General features: G+C 36.1%; 1 protein-coding gene across 1 annotated transcript in view; it reads right to left on the bottom strand.

Moving 5' to 3' along the window:
* The window catches only part of LOC122026313 (heat shock 70 kDa protein 16-like), an 88,661-nt gene that overhangs the window by 25,151 nt on the left and 40,968 nt on the right, over positions 1-22,542 (bottom strand). Inside the window, exons 3-4 of the mRNA XM_042584985.1 lie at positions 11,905-12,000; positions 11,662-11,805 (exon numbers count right to left, since the gene is read on the bottom strand). Of these exons, the coding sequence (XP_042440919.1) occupies positions 11,662-11,805; positions 11,905-12,000 (240 nt within the window). The remainder of the gene's footprint in view (positions 1-11,661; positions 11,806-11,904; positions 12,001-22,542) is intronic.

Consider the following 22,542-nt stretch of genomic DNA (forward strand, 5'->3'; position numbering starts at 1 on the left):
AGGAGTTTTAGTAACAAGAATCTCCAAAAGAAAAGAAGAAAAAAGGTCATTTGTAGAAGAGAATTAGCAGATTACAGATATATGCAGAACAGCTACAGAAGGTAACATTTTAATGTCACATTGTTTCTGACTAGTAAAATCAAAATAATGAAATCATATATTCACTAGTTCTCTAAAAAGAACTGGCATTTTAATAATAGTATTATTTTAAAATTTTGCATCACAAACCACCATTCAAGTATGAAGCCAAGATGTTTGTGTATCTACATGACATATCTCAGATAGAAGCAAAAGATCCCCAACCATACAACTTAAGGTCAAATTCAATCGATATGTGATCATAATTGGGCAAAAATAAAAAGGTGCCTTAATTATTAGAATTATTAAAAGATCACTCCTTTTTCAAAAAAAATCAATAGGGTACCCTACCATATTTTTCGTACCAAAGGTAGCCTTATTCCAATATTATTATAGCAATCATGGAGTAGCAAATACAAACATGTAGTAGCTACACCGTAGCCACTAAATGTTATATTATATTTATATATAAAAAAACTCATTATAAATTTGGCTAATTTTGCTTAAACTTATTAAAATCGCTTTAAATATTCAAAATCAATGTAAAATTATTGTAGCAACCATTAATAGTTGCTACAGTCATGTAGCAGCCATTTAATGGCTGCTACAATAATTTTACAATAACTTTGAACATTTTAAAGCGATTTTTGTCAAATTTAAGCAATTTTGACCAATTTGGGAGAGATTTTTATATAAAAGTGTTTCATATATAGTATTTTTGACCAAATTGAATAGATTTTATTTTAACACGTTATAGTAACTTCTTCATAGCTACTACAACAACGATGGAATAAGAGTATTTTCAAAATGAGAAATATACTGGGGTGCTATTTTAATTTTTAATTTTTTTTAATATTCTTTTGACTATTCTGATCATTAGGGATGCCCTTTTGCTTTTTACCCATTATAATTTCCTAGTCACCGCCTAATTACCATGAGTAGGGAATACTTAACGGTGGATTAAGAACTTGTGCATAGGTAACCAACAACTCCAACCATACTAAAACCTGAAATATGCAGAGGAGAAATGGCCCACCAAAGCATGAGTTGTATGAAAAAAGGGCATGGAGGGATGAAAGGACATTCAATAACATCTAGACACCCAGGAAATAGAGTCAAGCCTGCTGTCCATGGAACAAATCAATATCACTACAAAACTCATACAGAAAGCACACATACATGTTTTAACCATGCTAGATACTATATATACCATACAAGGACCAGAATGTTATACATGCTTATGTTTGAAGACTCCATGTAAGTATCATGGGTCAGTACAGAAAAGAATTTTGGACCAATAACAATATGAAGTTTGTTGTTTATTTTTTTTTTGGTGTATCTTAACCGAAGGATGACAATGAAGAATCTGTTTGAGCATCCCTTGCCAATATTGATCATTAGAAAGGATTCCTAATCGAGTGCATAGGAAATGGGAATTTCAGATATCCAATACCACTATTTACTTCTATTGGAAGCCATGTCTATCAATATATTCTTCTTTCCTTTTGTTATAGATATATATCCCTTGATTACCTCTAAGATTTCCATTACTATTGTATATATCCCTCGTAATTATTGTTGTATTTATTTCTATATTACACCCTAGGATTAAGGGATTTGATAAGCTACTATTACTCTTCCTATGTTAGACCCTAGGATTAAGGAATTTGATAATTCTTGACATGTATATATTGTAATCCTCTTACTGAAATGAGATAGAAACATTTTCAGAAATTCTCATTTATTTCTTTGTCAAATGATCATAGCCAAAACTCCAAGATCATATCATTTTGTGTTCGGTTCCTTGTCTATCTCCAAGATCTTAGTGTTTTGTTCTTTCTCATATTCTTCTAGCCTGCTTTCTTAGAGCTGATCTCTAAGTACTTGTTTCTGGTTGAATCATGTCTTTGAAATGATCTAAACATTTTCTTGTTCGATTTAATGGCAAAAACTATTCTGCCCGAGCATTCGGAAAGGAATTATGGGATCATATTGATGGGACGAATCATGCACCTAACAGTGAGAAGCAGAAGGAGAAATATGTGAAATGAGAGGTGAAGGATGCTCAAATAATATCTTAAGGTTTCAATTGGAACTCAAGTTGGGTTAGCTCAGTCAAGAGAGTATGTCAATCCAAAGAGTTTTATTCTTCCTTTGGAAATCTTTGAGCTGAGTACACAGATATTGTGTATGCAAGTGTACCTCCTGAAGGACTCATTGCTATCCAAAGTGTGCATGAGACTAGTAAACGTGACTAGTTTTTAATGAAGTTAAAGGGGAGTTTGAAGCAATTAGTAGAGAACTAGTTCCTTTATTGGATATTAGTGTAGGATAGCTTCTCAGGGAAGAACAATGGCTCATTACATAGCCAGTCTTGGAGCAAAAAACTCAACATTCTACTCCAATTCCTATTGAATACGTTGCTCAAGGGAGGTTTAAACGAGGCAGAGATATGACTAATGTCCAATGCTATAGTTGCAAAGGATTCGGGCACATTATCAAAGATTGTTCTACTCAGCCTCCAAAGAAATCTGAAACCGCCTACAATGTCTTGGTGGTTTCCTCAAATGCCCCTAGTCATAGTCAATCTTCTATTACTCCCAAAATGGTCCAACAAATGATAGTTTCAACCCTTTCTTCTTTAGGCCTTTCAGATAATAAAAATTTTAATCTTAAGCCTCGGTATTTCGATTATGGTGCTTCCAATTACATGACCAATATTGCCTTACCTTTAAATAATATTAAAAAAATATAAAGAAGATCTTCAGATTCATACTGCCAATGGTAATTCCTTACCTATCATAGTTATTGGTGATATTTCAGCCTTTTTAAATACTGTTTTTTTTGTGTCTTCTAAGTTGTCCACTAATTTTATATTTGTTGGTCAATTAGTTAACAATTTTAATGTTCAATTTTCAAATTCTGATTGTCTTGTGCAAGATCAAGTGCCCGAGAAGATGATCGCAAAGGGACCTAAAGTGGGACGCCTCTTTCCTTTGTTTCTATCTCCCTCTTCTGTGTCAAACTATGTTGCTTGTAATGTTGTTCAATGTGATAATCAGATGTGGTGTTTAGGACACCCTAATTCTCATGTACTTCGAGTTTTGGTTAAATCTAATTTACTTGAAAATAAAAATTTGACTTCTTTTAATAATGATTTTGTTGATTTTGGATCTTGCAAACTTGGTAAAAGCAAAACACTTCCTTTTTCATTGCATAAAAACTGCACCACCAAACCTTTTGAACTCATACATATTGATGTAGGGCCCCTGTAATCTCTTATGAACATTACAAATAGTTTATTACATTTATCGATGATTTCACTCACTTTACTTGGGTATACTTTCTTCGATCTAAAAGTGAGACTTTGTCTGTGTTTAAAGTCTTTCATTCTTTAGTCGAAACACAATTTTATGCCAAAATCAAACCCTCACAATCAAATTTAGGTGATGAATATATGTCGAATGAATTTCAATTTTTTTCTTCGATCATGGGATCATATCACAAGGTTCTTGTCCTTTCACTCCACAACAAAATGATGGTTGAAAGAAAGAATCATCATCTTCTTGATGTTGTTCGCACTCTTCTAATTGAGTCTTGTGTTCCTTCTCATTTTTGGAGTGAAGCTTTGTTTACTGTTGTTTATTTGTTTAATAGATTACCATCTCCCAACTTGAACAATGATTCTCCTTACTTTCCTTTGCTTGGACATGCACCAAATTATTCCAATCTTTATATTTTTGGATGTGTTTATTTTGTTCACCTTGTGCATATTTTTGGATGTGTTTATTTTGTTCACCTTCTTGCACATGAAAGAAATAAACTTAGGATACGTTGGAACCCAAAAAGGATTTCTCTGCTATGATCCTCATGTTTGTTGAACTCATGTCTCAAGGAATGTTATTTTTTTTAAAAAAAAATGGCCCTTCTTTAGCACACAACAGACCTCAAAATTGCTTTTTCTATCTACTTAACCGCATTTTCCCAAGTCACCAACACTTGTTCCAAGGTTTAAACCTAGTTATGTTTATCATAGATGCACTCCTGCATCTAATCATCCTACAAGTCTCACTGAGGTTCCTCCACATCTTCCTGTGCCATCTGATCTGGTTTCCAATGATCCACCTCCTCTTCAAAGAAGCTCTAGACCTCACAAACCTCCTAAAAGGTTTGGTTTTTCAACACGTGGCTATGTCTACTACTTTATCTTCTATTTCCATTCCCACTTGTTATAAACAGGCTATGGAACCTGAGTATTGGCAACAAGCAATGGAAACAGAACTTCAAGCACTTGAGAAAAACCATACTTGGACATTGTTTCTTGTCCTCCAAATGTTAAGCCCATTAGTAGTAAGTGGGTTTGTGAAACTCAAGTCTAATGGGTCTTTAGATAGATACAAAGCTCAATTGGTTGCTCTTGGCAATAAACAAAAATATGTCCTCGACTAAGAAGAAAAGATGACCAGAGAATCATTCTTGCTATTGCATCCTCTAAATCTTGGCCTTTACATTAGATGGATATAAAAAATACCTTCTTGGATGGGGATCTTAAGGAAGAGGTTTACGTAAAACTTCCACATGGTATATCAATGACAGCTTCTCATGAAATTTGCAAGCTAAGACGCTCTTTGTATGGCTTGAAGCAAGCACTAGAGCCTAGTCTGAGAAGTTTCACAGCACTCTTCTTACCTTCTCTTTTACACAAAATCAATATGATTCATCACCTTTTTTTTCACAAGACAACCACTTGTATGGTCTTTTTCTCAATCTATGTTGATGACATTATCAACACTAGTAATGATAATGGGCTAATCACTAAGCTTCAAAATATATTGCATAGTACATTTTAAAGAAAGATCTTAGGCATCTCAAGTATTTTTTGGCTGAAAGTTCACTTTCAAGATTATGGTTTATTCTTGAATCAACCTAAATATATCCAAAATCTCATTGAGTTAATTGGTTTAAAGGATGCTACTGTTGTTGATACACTGATAGAGGTGAATGTGAAATACCTCGACAAATTTATGCAAATTTATGCAATCACCTCGACATCTTCATCTTGTTACAGTTCGTCGCATTATTCGATACTTAATTGGGTAATCTACTCGTGGGTTGTTTTTTCCTACCAAATCTGCTCTTTATTTGATTGTGTATAGTGATGTAGATTGGGTTGGTTGGCCAGATACTAGGAAGTCTACAATAGGCTAGTGCATTTTTCTTGAAGATACATTGATTTCTTGGAAGTGTAAGAACCTGTATTGTCTTTAAATCTTCTACGGAAGCTGAGTATAGAGCTATATATACAGCTTGTTTTGAAGTTGTATGGTTAGAGCATCCACATCAGCTTCTCTAAACACAAAATTTATCTTAAATTTTACATTTTATATAAAAAATTGTTTGCATCAGATACTCTATCCATTCCTTAAATTTAGATTTCATAAATAGTACTTATTTAAATTAAGGAATGAAATCCATTCCCTAAATATTAAAATATCATTTAATTTGGGAGAGAGAAAAAATAAAGAGAATTGATTGGATAATGAAAAGTAGATTACATAGGAAAAGAGAAAAATAATAAAAAAAAATTGGAAGAGAGAGAAGAAAATAATAAAAAAATGAACATAATGAAAATTTTAGGATAGCGTAGTGTGTAGTGAAAAGTGATTGTCTAAATTTAATAAAGTAGATAGTTTACCCCAAATTTTAGAGATATTATAGAGAAATTTGTGTGGATGTTCTTACGTGGTCTTTCCAAACTTGGATTCCCTCCACCTAAGCCTACTCCACTTCATGATGTTGTGTCATTCAAATAGTTGCAAATCCATTATATCATAAATGCACAAAGTACATAGAGGTGGACTATCATTACATTAGGGAGGACTTTATTCGAGGTGTTATCACTCTTCCTCATCTTACTATTGATCTTCAAATAACTAATGTCTTTCTGAAAGCTTTGAAAAGGCGACGACACAAGTTTCTCAAGAGCATATTGATCTTGATAGACTTACCGCGTCGATTTGAGAGGGGGTGTCAATATATTCTTCTTTCCTTTTGTTATGGTTGTATATCCCTTGATTACCTCTCTAAGATTTCCATTATTGTTGTATATATCACTTGTAATTAGTGTTGTATTTCTTCCTATATTAGATTAGAATTAAAAGAGATTTGATAAGCTATAATTATGGTTGTATCTCTTCCTATATTAGACCCTAGAATTAAGGGATTTGAGAATTCTTGATGTTTATATATTGTAATCCTCTTACTGAAATGAGAGAAAACATTTTCAGAAATTCTCATTTATTGCTTTTAGGACATTAACATTTGTATAATTGGAACGTGTAATCAAGGATGCTAAGATAGTTGTCATGTCATCGTCAGTAAACATTCTTCCATGCAAATTCACAGTTATCTAGCGGAATGTTAATAGAAAAATCCTACACCTTTTTAATTCTAATTAGCTCACAACTTTGCATGGGAGACCAAATCAACGTTTAACAGACCCAATGTTGATCCATTGAAAGTTATAGTGAATACTGATTGTACCAACCTATTTGATGGTGTGGAAAAACTTGAGGTTGCAGGGAACATTTATGGACAATAGGAAAATGCCAAATAAGAAATGAAAGATACAAAGTGCAAGTACCTCTCCACCATAAAAATAGGGGGTATACAAACAGCTTGTTAAAATCGGCGGGTAGACAATGGAACGCAAAAGTCCATGGTCCAAAGATCTACAGACCACAGTAAAAAAAGGCTGCATTGATCACTTTGTATAGGGAGATCACATAATGCAGATGACTAACTCTTTTGTGAAGTTCATTATGTTGGCTGGTATAATGAAAAAAGAGATTCGCGAAGATGTGGAGCATAATGATGAAGCCATATTGTTCGCAATAGAATAGTACCTATAAACCCTATTTTTGATGGTCTATGAATTATTAGAATTGTCAGTAGAGCTATAATTATACATTGGATATTTAATGACAGGGTATGTTTAAGTCTTATATATGATGTTATAGTTCTTTATAAAAAATATACAATAATTCATTTATCCAAGTTGGTACTAGAGTGGGATCCCCTAAGTTAAGTTTTTCTTCTGCATTCCCCTAAGGGAAGCCATAAGTTTGACATGACAATATGGCAACCCTACCTCCATCATCTTAAAACTCTAATTTTGTTTCTCCTATAGACCTTTCCTCATATGATTAGAAACAAATAATGCCTAATATTCTCCATCACCGTAACCTCATTTTCTACTTTTCACACATGACTCTAATTCTTTTACAACCCTAAAAATCTTTCCCATGCCTCCATTGCTCTTGTTTTCGGTTCCCTTTCCTTGTGGCGATGTAAGATATTGAAACAAACGACAGAATTACTCATTCTTCCACCACCTAGCTGACACCTCTCTTCATCTTTGCTAATGATTGTCTCATCACCATCGACATATATAACCATCACATTCTCCACAGGCCATTAAATCTCCTTGTCATCCACAAAGTTGAACTCATCCTCTTCCATTCTTCTAGCCCTCTGCCCAATGTAGCAACTGAGATTCTGGTTCCATTCTTCCAACTCTGCCCAATATGCAAAAGTGGACCTTCCTCCCAACCTCCCAATGCATTTTGGTAGGGTATTCCTTACCAATTATTGTTTGTTGTTTTGCCAAAGGTATTAAGATTGTCCCTCCTATTGATCCCAAACTCACACACCATCCATAGTTTGTCCTTTTTCTACATCTATAAAAACCTGTCATGCCCTCGATAACCCATGTTGCCAACTTTTCCTTTAGATAGATTGCGAGCCCTTTTCTAATATCCCTCTTGTTAGATGAGTTCCTCCTTGTACAGCATAAGGACGAGAAAATCGAGGAATCAAAGACCATCATCTTGTAAAGCTTCTCCCATGCAGTAGGAATAAGGGTAGACAGCATCTTAAGCGAACTCAACTTTAGATGTGGTCAAAGTCAGGGAAACCGACTAGTGTCGAGATCCAATTGACTAGTGATTGAGAAAACCATGCCCCAAGTGCTTCAGGAATTTTGTATCAGTCAGTTGGTGCTAGAAAAAGTCAATACCCCTGCTGGTGCAATTGACTATTAGCTTGACTAGTTTAGAATTGGATTTTAATATCTAATTAATATGTTTGATGGTTAAGTAATGTGTCAAGTAGGTAAGGTTGACTGATACTTTATAGTGGAAAAGTTCAATTGTGTCAAGGTTGACTGGGTTTAATAAAAAGTCCAAAAATAGAAGATTTAAGGTTGACTACCTTGACTAGACACTTGGTAGTTGAAAACTAACGTGTTGATAATGGAAGTTGGAAGTTCTAATAAGTTGTAGAGGACTCAATGTTATACATATCATGGGAAGTCCTAACCGCTCATAATGAATTGGATGTGGGGCAGTTGATGGGAAGCCATGGAGACTAGATGTTAAACAAATGATGGGAAGCCATGGAGACTAGAGTAACTAGGTGCTTGGTAGTGACGGAAGTCCAAGAAACTTATGGAGGACTAGATGCAGGGTAAGGAATGAAATCCACACAGTCAGGGGTGACCATTGCTTAACAGTGATGGAAGTTTAAGGACTTCATAGAGGATTAGATACTTGACAAGAGATGAAGTCTTGGCAAGTCATGGGTGCTAGGATGCTAGACAATATTAGAAATAGTAGAGGAGTGGATTTTAAATGGTGAAATTCCTAGCAAGTCAAGAGTGATTGAATATTAGATAAGGTTAGAAGTCTTAAAGGAGTGAATTCTAAATATTGGAAGTCATAACAAGTCAAGGGTGACCTAAAGCTTGGCAATAAATGAAGTCCTAAAGATGAAGAGTCTCTAGGCAAGGAAAGCGGCAAGATTAAGGGTGCAAATGAGCCAAGCCGCTCGTGAACCACTTGCGAGCGGCTCGATCAAAACTTAACTCAAGCTCGAAGTTGACCGAGCTCGAGCTCGAGCCGAGCTTGAGTCAGCTTGATTAGAAATCAAGCCGAGCTCAAGCTTAATTATTATTGGCTCGGTGGCTCGTCGAGCTAAACAAGCAAGTAATAATATATATTTTTATAATATATAATATATAATAAATTAATTTATTTATTAAAAATAATAATAAAATAAAAAAAATTCGAGCTCGAGCTCAAGCTCCACTCTACAAGCTCGAGCGAGCTCTAGCCAAGCTTGAGCCAGTATAAATCAAGTTGAGCCAAGCTCGAGCCTAGGCTAGCTCAAGCTCGACTCGGCTCGACTCATTTACAACCCTAGGCTAGATATTGGGCAATGGATGAAATTCTAGAGACGAAGAGCCTTTAGGCAAGGAAAGTCCAAGTTGGTTGAGGGAATTAGGCTTAGAAAAAGTCTTGGTAAGTTGGGGCTACTTGTACTAGGTAGATGATTAAGTCCCAAAGATGTATAGTCTCTTAGCACGGCTTGTATCCAGCCTTGGTGTGGCTAGAACCAGAGTATCAGTCGACTGATAAAATTGAATCCACGAAGATATTGTTTGGGCAAGTTTGAGGTAGAGAAGTTGATTGCAGTCAATTGATAGGTTATTGGTAGTTGATTGTTGAATTTGAAATCATAAAGTTGTGGTTTGGAGGAAATTATGAGTAGTTTTTGATATAAATTGACGGATAGTTTAGTTGACTAGGCAATCAACTTTGGCCGATATGAAAATGATTAGAAGGAGCATTTAGATTGACTGTGGTAGTCGACTAGTGAATAGAAAATCTGGTGCAATTAAGAAGAGATGTTAAAATATGTATCTACCAAGAAGACGGTATTCAAGTGCAACTTCAAATTCTTGTATCTACAATGAAACAATTGATAGGAAAACATTAGTTGACTGATGAACAAGTATTCAGCTAGAGAAGAGCAAATAGTCAATTGATGAGCAATTATAAATAGACTTATGAACAAAAAGTTGAGATGAGGGGAAAAACTATTTCAATAGCACAGTAATGGCGGAGAGGAAATTCTATGAAGGGAACTAGTTATTGTTTCTTTTGTGTGAATGAGAAGGCAACAAACTTGATGAAGTCATGGGTTATCTCCAAGAATGATGAACTCGCATATGCGATCAAAGAGATATTGTGAGAGGAAATTGTGGAAGTCGATCTCTATTAGTAGAGAAGTGCACAACTCGTGGGTGGTGAATGAACGATAGTGAGCTGACAAAGCTGATCCAAGTGTTGTTGTGTTCACTTTAGAAACAAGGTAGGCAACAAGATCTGTCACCTTCTTCCTCATAGGGGCAGAGCATTCGCCAGAGCAGAGGAGAAGATGGTCTTGATTCAATAAAGAAAAGGTAGAGTTGGCATGAATAGAGGGAGGTGATAAAGGCAATGTGGGCCACAAGTGACCGATATTCGCACTGAGGCAATGCACACACTTCTGTTGCTAGAAGGAATGGGGAGGTGGTAAATGGGCAACCCAAGAGGCAAACAAAATCAACCATAAGGTGGTAGAGCAATGATGAAGAAAGAGAGAGCAAGAGTTCCATGTAAGTGGATGAGGCGATCAACGGGTTCAAGACTATTATGCTGTAGAAGGATTAGGAATGGACAGAGTGAAATCACACCAAACATCTCCAAAAAGATAGAAATGTCTCTAAGAAACATGAAGATGTGACGCAAACTGTAAAAAGAGAATCAAGCATTTGACTTTGATACCACTTGATACAGCACATGAACTAATCGTGCCAACCAAAAATGAACTCTTAGTGAAATAGGAGGGGAAAAAAGGCATTCTAGCCCCTTCTATAGATTTTGCCAATAAGAGCAATATTTTGTAAAACAATGATGTTGTTTATCCCTAATATATTGATAACAATTTCTTTAAAGAATCAAACAACTTTAGCATCTAAAACAACTCTTAAAATTAAATAAAACTAAAAGATTCTAACCTCAAAATTTTTAAAAAGCACTAATTTATCCAATTTCGACTACATCAGAATTATACAGAAATTACACGACATTTTCTTTCCCTTTGACATGTCTAGATATCTCTGGGCTAATGGTTCATGCCATAACACTACTACCAAATGAGGAAAAAGAACTAAGTAGTCCAATTCAAGGTAAAGAAAACTCAATCTAACTTATTTCAAAGCAATATAACCAAAATATATCCAGTAGTATTCTGCAGCTGTGAGACACTTAACCCTAACAAAATCAGGTCAAAATTCTCTTAGCTAACAGAAAGAAAATTTCATATTGGAATGGCACAAAAAAAATCAAGAAAGAAGGTCCATTCAAAGGGATACAATTTATTTTTCTAACTAAAACTCAATAAATGAGATAAGTAGAAATTTTAAAAACCTTTAAGAAGTTATCAACATTACCATGGCCTGGTGATTAGTAATGGTGAGGTTTTGTATTGATTTAATGGGCGGTATTCTTCTGTCATTTTTTTCTCTTAATCTTCTTGTCTCATTATTACATATGTATAATGGTGTATGCTTGTTTTCAGGCTGATTGTGTATATCACCTTTGTTGGTTACCAAAGAACCTAGACCTGATCAGATTTAAAATTTGTATATTCAAAGTGAAAGTCAAGAAAATAAGGGTTTATGAGACACCAGATCCTTACCGAGAAAACTGATGCAAATTCATTATTTTCCACTATTCCATCGTTGTGCACATAAGATTTCCCTTCGAAAGCAGACTCGTTTTCCATGTTATCCATTTGCCTTGCATCCCTTGGAACTGGATCATTGTCTTCATCTTCAATCAACTGAAGCAGTTTTATTATTTAATCGCAAAGTTAAGAAAAATGAATATTGCTGTTACAGCACTTCAAGAACAGCATAAATCAACAAACATTAGTACTTACTGAGACAGAATCTAGATAAACAATTCCATGAAGGTTCAACCTAACTTTTGCTTTAACTTTATGCATTTTTCCTTCATTAACTGGAAAAGGGCCAACCTGCAGGGACAGCAATTAGAATATTATCTTATATAGTTTTAATATTAATCTATCAAATCGTGTGAAGTATGATGAACTAGTTCAGCTATATAATAGAAAATGAATAATCTTTTAAAAAAAAAAAGATGGAAGATTGTTAATTCAATAGAATTCTCGGAGTTGTGATACTTGGAAGAACTGCCGCTTTCTGAAATAAATGATGCTTTCATCACTTAGCAACATTCTCTTGACAGTTTTCTCCCTTTTCCAGAGCTTGTTAAGGTTTTAATAATCCAGCCATGTTTTTTTAAAGAAACAAGACAGTCATTATATTCCCAATCTATAAAGAGGAAAGGGTCCCTTTTATTGATTTATATTTAGTAATATTTTTCTGCTGTTCATCACAAGTTGAATTTTTTGGTGGCACGATCCTAGTTTGGATGCTTGTTCTTTCTTCCTAGTGTTTTGTCCTCGAGTAACCTGAAGGTCGAAGCCATCCCTTCCATGCACAAACCTACTTACTGTCATGAGCATCCTATGTCAAACTTCATCCTTCTACGTTCATTCTCAAAGGGAGTTCCTTCCCGTCCCCATAGTCTCTGATCAGAGAAGGCAAGGATTCCACCCTTTCCTTGGTAGATTCTTCCTAGCATCAGCCACTACGACTCCCATGTGGGTTGTCCTTGCAGTGTCTCGACTGCACACATCTAGCATGAGGCTCATGCCATTTAACTGCCCAGAGACTCCAATGCCTTATCCCTGACATCCATATGCTACACTCAACATCAATTCCGATAGAGCAAGCCCCTGAAGCATCAACTTAAGCCTTTTTTCTCACTCTGCGATCTCAGTGTCACATAATGAGACAAACAACATTCTACGCCAAAATAGCATCACCTACTTTGTCTAGAAACATCGTTAGCTCCAATAACACCTATCATCTTCACTAAAAAAGCAGACTACACTGCTGTTTGAGACACAAGATCAAGAGAACTCAACACCATCCTAGTCGTTGTCTCCACCCTCTCCTTGGTGTCAAATCTCACCTCTCCACCATTAGTGCCAAACCTTGTTTTCACAAAAACCTCTCCCATAAGAAAGAAAACAAAGACAATGAATGTTGGATCAAAAACTAATCATTATAATTGGAATTTTAGAGACCTTTACAAATTAGTCCAACTAATTTATAAAATCTTATAGTAAATGTCAATTGAAAGGGAAAACTACAACATCAAGATTTAAGTGCGTTAAAGACGACATCATCACCGAGATATAGCAAAAGAAAAGGACTCGTATTACTGCAGTAAATTACTTCTATTTAATTTGGATGCTCATCAATTTACTTAATTCTCTAACAAATCCTAGTTTGTTTATACTTTATTTTCTTGTCATTCCTCCTCAAGTTTTGAAATTTTAAGTCATACTGAAGTTTTAATTTATGACCGAAATGATACGATTTTGATACAATATCGTGTCATGTCAGTATAGTTTCGATATTTATTCAATTGAATTATTATTACTATGGTTAATTTTAATTTGTTTAAGTTGTATCTTTTATTTAGCTTTACTGAAATTAGTTGTTTATTTAATAATCAATTACATAGTTAATACATGTTTGTTTTTCTTTAGTTTTGTTGATTAATTTGTTCGTCTCAGGTTTAAGTTAAAAAGTCTTACGGATAATTAAATATAAATTTTTTTTAAAAAAAAAATAATCACTTGAAAATTATATAGCTCTTTTGCTTTACACTATAATGTAGGTTCCTCGGAAAGAAAATCACTTGAACAATCAATGGGAAAGTGAGAACTTTTAAACTTTTCCATAAATTACAATTTCAAATTTGAAGCCATAAAAAGTTTTCATTCTTAAGGATGTAGTATTTTAATGGTTTACGTAATTGTGTTTAGAATTTGTTCATGAGCATTTATAATAAATTTAAACATTAAATATCTTGTTGCTTGTATTTTATTTGATAAAATATAAAGAATTCTTAAATGTAGTGAAATAATTCAAAATGTTATCATCTTCGTTTAATTTATTTTTATTTCTAGCTATAATCACTAATATGAAAGAAAAATGAAGAGATATAAGGATTTTCTCAAATTTTAGGATGTAAAATATTATATTTTAGGCTTAAATTAGATTTTTAATTTTATAATTAAATATAAATACAAAAAATTTGTTAAAATTAAAAATATAAAATTTAATTCAAATTTCATGCAATCAAATTTGAAAATTTTAGATTTAAGGATTTTGATAAAATTAAATTGTTAACTTAAGGTAAGAGAAAATACAAATGAGTAAAAGTTTGATCTCTTATCTCACTTGATCCTAATTTTCTCATTATTTGCTCCCACAATGTTCCAACATAAGCGCAAAAAAAAATATTTATCAATGTTAGATAACAAATTTTACATTATTTAATTTTTTATGTTTTATATTAATTTTGTAAATATTAATTAAGTTAAATTTAACTAATATTTTAAATTTTAAGGGGTAAAAAATGGGTTAGATACAGTCCATCGAATATAGTGATTAGGTAGGATCTAGTGGATTCAAATTAGGCTATGATAACCCACTTCATTTTGATTTAATTTAGTAGTATTTTTAATAAATTAGGATTATTACATATTCTCGTTCCTTTTTAATTTCTCTCCAACCTCTTTTCTCTCCGAAGTCCTCACCCTCTCTCTTGTGGCCCACTCACCGCCACTACTCGTAGTCATTGTCACTACTCAGTATCACCGTCTATCATCACGCGCATGCCCCTCCACGCCCACTCCCCCCGACAGCATAACACATACACTCTAGTCGACTTCTTATCGCTGCCCACTCTCTCCTATGCCAAATCTAATGATATGGCAGCCCGTAGGCAATCAGTAAATTTTGCCCGTGATGACTTGCAAACCATGACACAACATTTTAAACCATGTTCCTTCTATTTAATTTTGTTGGATGTCAATTTACTTCATTCTCAAAGAAACCTAGTTTGTTTGTACTTCAATTCTTGTCATTCCTTCCTAGTTTAATTCATCACCAAAAACCCTTTAATGCTTATCATACATTCCCAAGTAATTTATCATCGTCATAACCTCTTATTTGCACTCTTAATTTATCAATGTTACAAAACAAAAATTATGAATTCCATTATTTGACTCTTTTCTAAATATGTCGAACCTCACCATGAAAAATGTAGATAATGGTTGTTAGTTATTTAAGACTGAATATAAAAACCTTGTAAATGAGCAACACATTGAACTTCACGAGTTTCACCTAGACAAAGCATGCATCATGGTCATCGTTAATATAATAGATCACATATGAAGAAGAGGATCATTTTATTAAAACCCATAATCAACCTAACCTAGGCAAGAGTGGGCCCCACCCGACTCCTAATTTCAATGGTCAATGAGACCCAAATGCTTTTCTTAATTAGGTAACTAAAATGGATGCCTACTTAGATTGGTACAACATGACCCAACCTAATTGAGTACGTGTTACAAATGTCAAACTCATAGGTTTTACAAAAAATATTGGCAAACGTGTTTAAAGTCACCTCATCACAATAGGAGCCGAACCCATAACGTGTTTAAAAAGATATCCCAACACACTTTTAAAAACAACATGGCACATGGATAAATTTAAATTAGTTAACCATAAGCATGATTGAATATCAAAGTAACTTTGAGAGTCTATAAATGCAATATAATTCCAAATTAGACTCTAGGGAAATATAGACATTAAATTGTTTGTCTAAAACTCAATAAGACAGCCTTATTGTTGGTGCAATCGACTTCCAAAGTTTTAATGTCTGACAAATATGTTTAATGGAGCTTGATCAAGGGAAATCCTAGTCGTGGCCAGGCAAGGGTAAGAAGTCTACCGAGTGACTAGTCCTAACTGCAGTCGGGCGAGGAAAGTCCTAGTTGTAGCTAGGGAAATCTCGACAAATCGTAGAAGCTAAGTAGAAGGATTCGGTAGGTCTAGAGGACCCGATATCGAATCCCTGGTGGATCGATCCGATGCTGAGTCCTGGTGAGTAAAGTCAGGTAGAAAAGATCCTAGCAAAAGGTAACTCTAGATTCTGGTGAGTGAAGCCAGATGGAGAAAATCTCAAAGGGAGGCAACTCTAGGTTCTGGTAAGTGAAGTCAAATGGAGAAAATCCTAGGGAAAGGTAATCTTAGGTAACGAGAAGTCTTGGAAGAGTGAATTCCAAGCAAAGTTGATCGCCGGTTGATCGGACTAGCGGATCTTGGTAAATCTAAGTTTAGTTTTACTATAGTATTCTGTATTACTATTATTGCTACTGGCCAATATAATATTGCAGGAAAAATCTTAGTAGATCAGGGATCAGACACTGAGCAGAGAAAGTCCAAACAGGTCTGGAGGACCAATGTTTGGTAGGTAGATTGCGGTAAGCAACTAGAGAGGAGCGATGGTGAGGTTGTGTTCCGGAAAGGAACAACCTTAGGTCGTTGATCCAACTGAAGAAACCGAGAAGGTTTCTAAGTTGAGATCAAGACAATTTACTGTCAATTACTACTCATATATATTACTACTCATGCATCATATATTACTATGCTAACTTTATTTTATAGGAGTATTTGTTTAACTCTATTTTACAAGAACTGATCTGATCGATCGACTGAACCCATGGATCTGTTGACCAAACTTTAGATGATGTGGCAGAGATGACATCACGTAGAAGAAAACATGGAAGCCAGGCTAATCGGTTGACCGAACCCAGGAATCGATCAACCGAACAATTAATACACTTAATGGAGAATTATTGGCGAATCTCCGCGAACAGGGAAACTGCACAAATTGGTCGACAAGGGAATCAGTCGACCGAACAATAAGTGTTGGAACCCCAAGGTTGTTTTGGTGTGATCAACAAGTTAAGTTAAGTCCTGTGTGTTTCTAACCTTGTGTCTAAATGTGCAGGAGCTTAGGAGCACAGGTAGTCGAGTGGAAGACGCAGCTAGCGTGAAGGACGACAGTCCGAGGGACGAGGTGCTGCGGAAGAGTACACCGGCGGACGAGAAGGAAGCGTGCGGTGGTTCCGAGGGACGAAAGCCGGAGCTGCTCGGGGAGCAAGAGACACAGCTAGCGAGAAGGACTAGATGCAGGTGCGCCGAGGGACTAAGATCATGATGAGTACGCCCGGGACGAAGGAAACACGCAAGCGATTCCAGCGACAAGAAGTCGAGGGAAGCTCGCCGAGAAGACCGAACTGGGTTGTGAGCCTTATTCGGATAGCGAGATCACCCAATCGAGCGGATCGGAGTGAGGACCTCAGAAAGTCAACCGAGTCGACTCAAGATCTGGCGCCCGGACCAGCCCGGAGAAGTTGGGCGCCGAACCCTTCCGGTGCCCGGAGTCTTGCACGGATCGAGCTTGACTGATCCAACATTGGGGATAAAATTTATCCCCTGTATGCCGGAACCCTTCAGCGCCCACCAAGGCTATAAGCCTTCGTCCGTATCAATAAACTCGAAATTTACATTCCAAACACTTCATTCTCGTTTAGTTTAGGCTTTTCAGGCTTTGAAGAGGCTTCTCCGCCTGAAGGAGATATTTTAGTGCACGTTCATTCCTTGGATTAACAACATCCTTGGTTGTAACCAAGTCAAGTTGTGAGCCTCTTCTTTCTGCTTTTTATTTAAGTTCGAGAAGGGTCTTTGTTATTTTTTTCAGGCTATTCAACCCCCCTCTAGCCGGCCCAACGGTCCAACAAGTGGTATCAGAGCCGAAACGCTTCAGGAGGACTAACCGCCGAACGAAGCAACGAGATGGCCGGACCAAGCATCCACCCGCCGAAATATGAAGGGGACTTCGCTACCTAGAAAAAAGTGATGCAGGTATTTTTTACAACAGATATTGAATTATTTTTAATAATGAAACTTGGGTTTGAAGCTCCAGAGGACAAGGAAATAGATAAATGGACAAAAAAGGAGCAGGACGACTTCGTGGCGAACGGCAAAGCAGAGTACCATCTGCTAAGCGTTTTTCCGCCTCAAGAAGTTAACAGGATCGGTAAATACAACTCCGCAAAGGAACTTTGGGAGAAGTTCCTCGAGCTGCAAGAAGGGACGTCCGAAGCCAAGCTCGCCAAAAGAAATCTACTTCGCAATCAGCTCACCAGCCTGCGACTTGGGAAAGACGAGACAGTCGCACATCTGCACTCCAGAATAAAAGAAATAATCACCGGACTCACGAATCTCGGAGAAAAGGTAAGTAACCGAGATTCGCTAAGGTACGCGTTAAATTCGTTTCCAAGAAATTCGAAATGGGCATCACTAGTAGATGTCTTTTACATTTCAAAAGATTTAGAAAAAATTTCATTAGAAGAATTTTTCTCGACTTTTGAAGTGCACGAATCAAGATGTGCAGGTACAAAGGAGCCCAAGAACAACGTCGCCCTCAAAGCCTCGAGAGACGAACCCAAGTCGAAATCTTCTCTCGACGACGAGGAAATGGTAATAATGGTAAGAAGATTTAAGAAACTTTGTAAATCCAGATCTACTAACCATCCGTAAGGGTAGAAGAAAAGGATAATCCGCTGCTACCATTGCGACGAAGAAGGGCACGTCAAGGACAATTGCCCCAAGCTGAAGAACAAGGACAAGCAGAAGGGTAAGAAGCCTATCCAAAAGCAAAAGGCCCTAAAGGCGACGTGGGACAATACGTCGTCCGAATCGGAAGTCGAGGCATTCTCCAGACTCGCATTGATGGCGAGATCAAGACGACGACTGTGATTCAAGCTCTTCTGAGATGAGTATCGAGAGCATCGATGAAGGGGGAGCTTCGTCAGAAGAAAGCAGCAATTCAGGGGAGACACGGACAACGAACTCGACAAGATAAGTCAGGTACGTTCTCTTCCTCCCGACAAACTTTTTAAGTTTGTTAAGTTATTAACCAAAGACTGCTGTAAATTAGAAAAAGAAATAAAAAATTTAAAAATAATTTTAGCTAGATCCTGCCCGTTAGAAGAATTAGATAAATCAAAATTAGAAAATGAGAAATTGAAATCAGAAAATTCAAGTAGATAATTTGAAAAACTATGCATGCTCATCTAATTCTAGAAAATTTAAAAATTTAAATTGGTAATATAGATATCACCCGGGACAAATTAAGAATATCTCTAGAAAATATGTCCCTAAGAAATTTTTAATCAATCAAGTAGGCTGGAACCTTTATTGGGTTCCGAAATCTTGCTTAGTCTAAGTTTTAAAATTAAAATTAGCGCTTTAAGTGAGAAAATTAAACAAAGAATTTCTTTATGAGACTTTGTCAAGGAAGTGGTTGTTGCTCCAATAACCAAGAAGGCTTAGTGCCTCGCCACGACCTGGAAGCCAAAATATTGAAATAAATATTTAATTAACTTACTAATAAAGCATTAATGCAAGAATTAATTAATGCTTTAAAAAGGTTATTCAAAACATTTTTTTTAGAAATTTACTTACTTAAAATTTTTTTAAAAAAAAAAAATTGACTATGTCATTTTTTTACTTAGAAATTTTTTTAAAAATTCTAAAATGATTAAGTTAGAAAATTTTCTTTCAAAAATAATCTTTAAAAGATTTTCTAAAATTAGAAATTTATGCTCAAATTACTTAGAAATTTTTTTTAAAATTGCCTAAGTCAGATTTTCAAAACTTTACTTAAAATTGTTTTTTTTTAACTTAGAATTTCTTTTAAATATTTTTTTTCAAATTTACTAAATTCTTAACCCTTAGATTGTTTTTCTTGAAACCCCACTTTTTTAGTGATCAAAGGGGGAGAAGGATTAGTATAAGTCTAGGGGGAGGTAGACCAAAATATTAACTTATTTTATTTTTGCACTTAAATTATAAATTAAGTTAATTTACTTAATTTTATTTTATCCCAAGCTTAACTCGGGTTGATCACACCAAAAAGGGGGAGATTGTTGTAACCCCAAGGCTGTTTTGGTGTGATCAACTAGTTAGGTCCTGTGTGTTTCTAACCTTGTGTCTAAGTGTGCAGGAGCTTAGGAGCACAGGTAGTCGAGTGGAAGATGCAGCTAGCGTGAAGGACGGCTCAGGACGAGAGTCAACGGGAAGTACACCAAGCGTGCGGTGGTTCCGAGGGACGAAGTCGAGAAGATCGCTGGGAGCAAGAGATAGCAGAAGAGATGCTTGGTCCAAGGATGAAGATCATGAGTACGCGGACGAGAAGGAAACACGCATGATTCCGAGGGACGAAGCCGAGGAAGCCCGCCGAGAAGACGGAACTGGGTTGAGCCTTATTCTGGATAGAGATCACCCAATCGAGAAAATCCGAGCAGAGGACCTGATGAAAGTCAACCAAAGTTGACTCAAGATCCGAGGCGGCTAACCGTCCTCGAGGCGCCGACCAGGCGCCGCCTGGGTGCCGACAAGCCGAGGCGCCTGGAACCCTCTGCGCCCGAGAGTCAGGACCGGATCGAGTTGACTGACCAACCTGGGATAAAATCTATCTCCCTTAGGCGCCTTCCAGCGCCTTACCAGGCTAAGCCTTGGTCGAGCTTTCAATAAACTCGAAATTTACATTCCAACACTTGCGCTTATTCTAGTTTAGCTCGTGCTTCACCGTCGTCAGAAGAGGCCACAAGGAGATATTTTAGTGCACGTTCATTGCTTGATTACCTTGGTTGTAACCAAGTCAAGTTGTGAGTCTCTTCTTTCTGCTTTTTATTTACTGCTAATTTACCTTATGCAAGTGTTCTGTTGAAAGTTCGAGAAGGGTCTTTGTTGTTTTTTTTCAAACTATTCAACCCCCTCTCTAGCCGGCCCAACGGTCCAACATTAAGTGCTATTAACGAGGTCGTGATCGGATCTGGACGAAGAAGGAAAGCAGGTGGATCAGCAACAGATAAGGAGATCAATTAACCGAAAGGATCAATCAATCGAAAGGATCAACCAACCGAACGAAGTTTATAAAAAGACATCGAGATCCAAACCGATGACAATACAATCCTCTGCTCGTGCCTCTGTTGTTCTGTGCCTCAAACTACACATGCAAGCAGCTACACCAAGAAGTGCCGACGAGCTTCATCTTTTACTCTTTCTCGGTATACTTTTATTAGCTTGCATTATTTACAAGAAGATAGTAGTGTGTTACTATCTTCCATTTCATCTGTATGAATTACTTTTTTCTGAAGGTTTCAGAAAGAAAAGTTATAGTGGATTATCCATCGGTGTGATCAAGGATCGTGGGTCTTGGAATAGGAGTCGATATAGGCTTTGAATCAAGTAACCAACTGAGTCATCTATATTATTTTTTTCGCTGCCACTTTGATATTCATTTTATGAATCGATACGAAAAGAAAAAATTTTAATGAGCGATATTCACCCCCCCCTCTATTGCTTCCTTTCGATCCATCAATTCTAATATTAAAAAAAAGTTCTTTTAAATTAGTTAACCCCAAGTCTTTAGAGATACAATAAGAGTCTATAATTGAGATATAATCTGAAATTCTGGGAAAGTATTGAGCACGTAGCGGATTGAGTCTTGGTTGGTTATCGTTTCACTAAGATTGATCAATCAAGTAATAAGCTCCTTGATCTTAGCATGTACATCAACCTCATTAAGGAAGACTACGAATTTAACCCGCTCTAAACCTGTCATCCAATGCATAAAAGTCAACCCTTAAACCTGAACCCTGAACACAAACTAATATACTTCTCAACTACAAGGAGTAATCTAAGAGGTTGAACCCAATGACAAGACCCGAGAGACTGAAGAAGATTATGAAGATACAATAGAGCTTCACGTAGTAAGCCTCATTTTGTTCACTTCAACCACTGATGGCATGGGAAAACACACTGCCAATTTCCATACTTACAAGAAGTGTGACAATAAAATATGCAAATTATTATAAAAAGTAGAAGTTGCATGAATAAAATCTCCACATAAACTCATTCTAAGATCACTCATGTTGAAACATCACCTAAACCACTATAATGTAGCATGGGAAGATCAAATTTTCATCCCAATAACACAAGATGTTTAGTCCCTATTAAAATGATATGCCCTTAGACAAATTTTAGAATGGCATCCTACCCATAAACGTTGCTCATATCATCTTATAGATAGGCCTTAGCTTTACAAACTATCTGTAATTCATTATGAGTGAAAACACTTGCATCTTTAACCAACTTTGAGCACATAGACCTTACTCTTGAACGACAACTATTGAACCTTCCACATAACCATATGAATTCCCGATAACATATTAAAAATTAAAGCACCCCTAGTGAGAAGTCTTTATTAGAGAAAACATAAGTGTAATAGTGACTCTTAAAAACATAACTTTCAGAGAATGTGTGTTGGCAATGATTCCATCAATAAAATTATTGTGCTTCCCATACCTAGACTTATAGCATACTCAAATATGATAGCAAAAACCAAATGATTCAGCAAGATTGACCTAAAAAGTGTGTACCATTTGATTCAAATTAGGATAGGAGATGAGTGGAAGACCATTTTTAAAATATAGGATGGACTATATTGTTGGGACGGTGAGGTATGCTCGAGGGGGAGTAAATAGCAATCCTAG

Source organism: Zingiber officinale, chromosome 1A, assembly GCF_018446385.1.
Source record: "Zingiber officinale cultivar Zhangliang chromosome 1A, Zo_v1.1, whole genome shotgun sequence".
Classification (NCBI taxonomy): domain Eukaryota; kingdom Viridiplantae; phylum Streptophyta; class Magnoliopsida; order Zingiberales; family Zingiberaceae; genus Zingiber; species Zingiber officinale.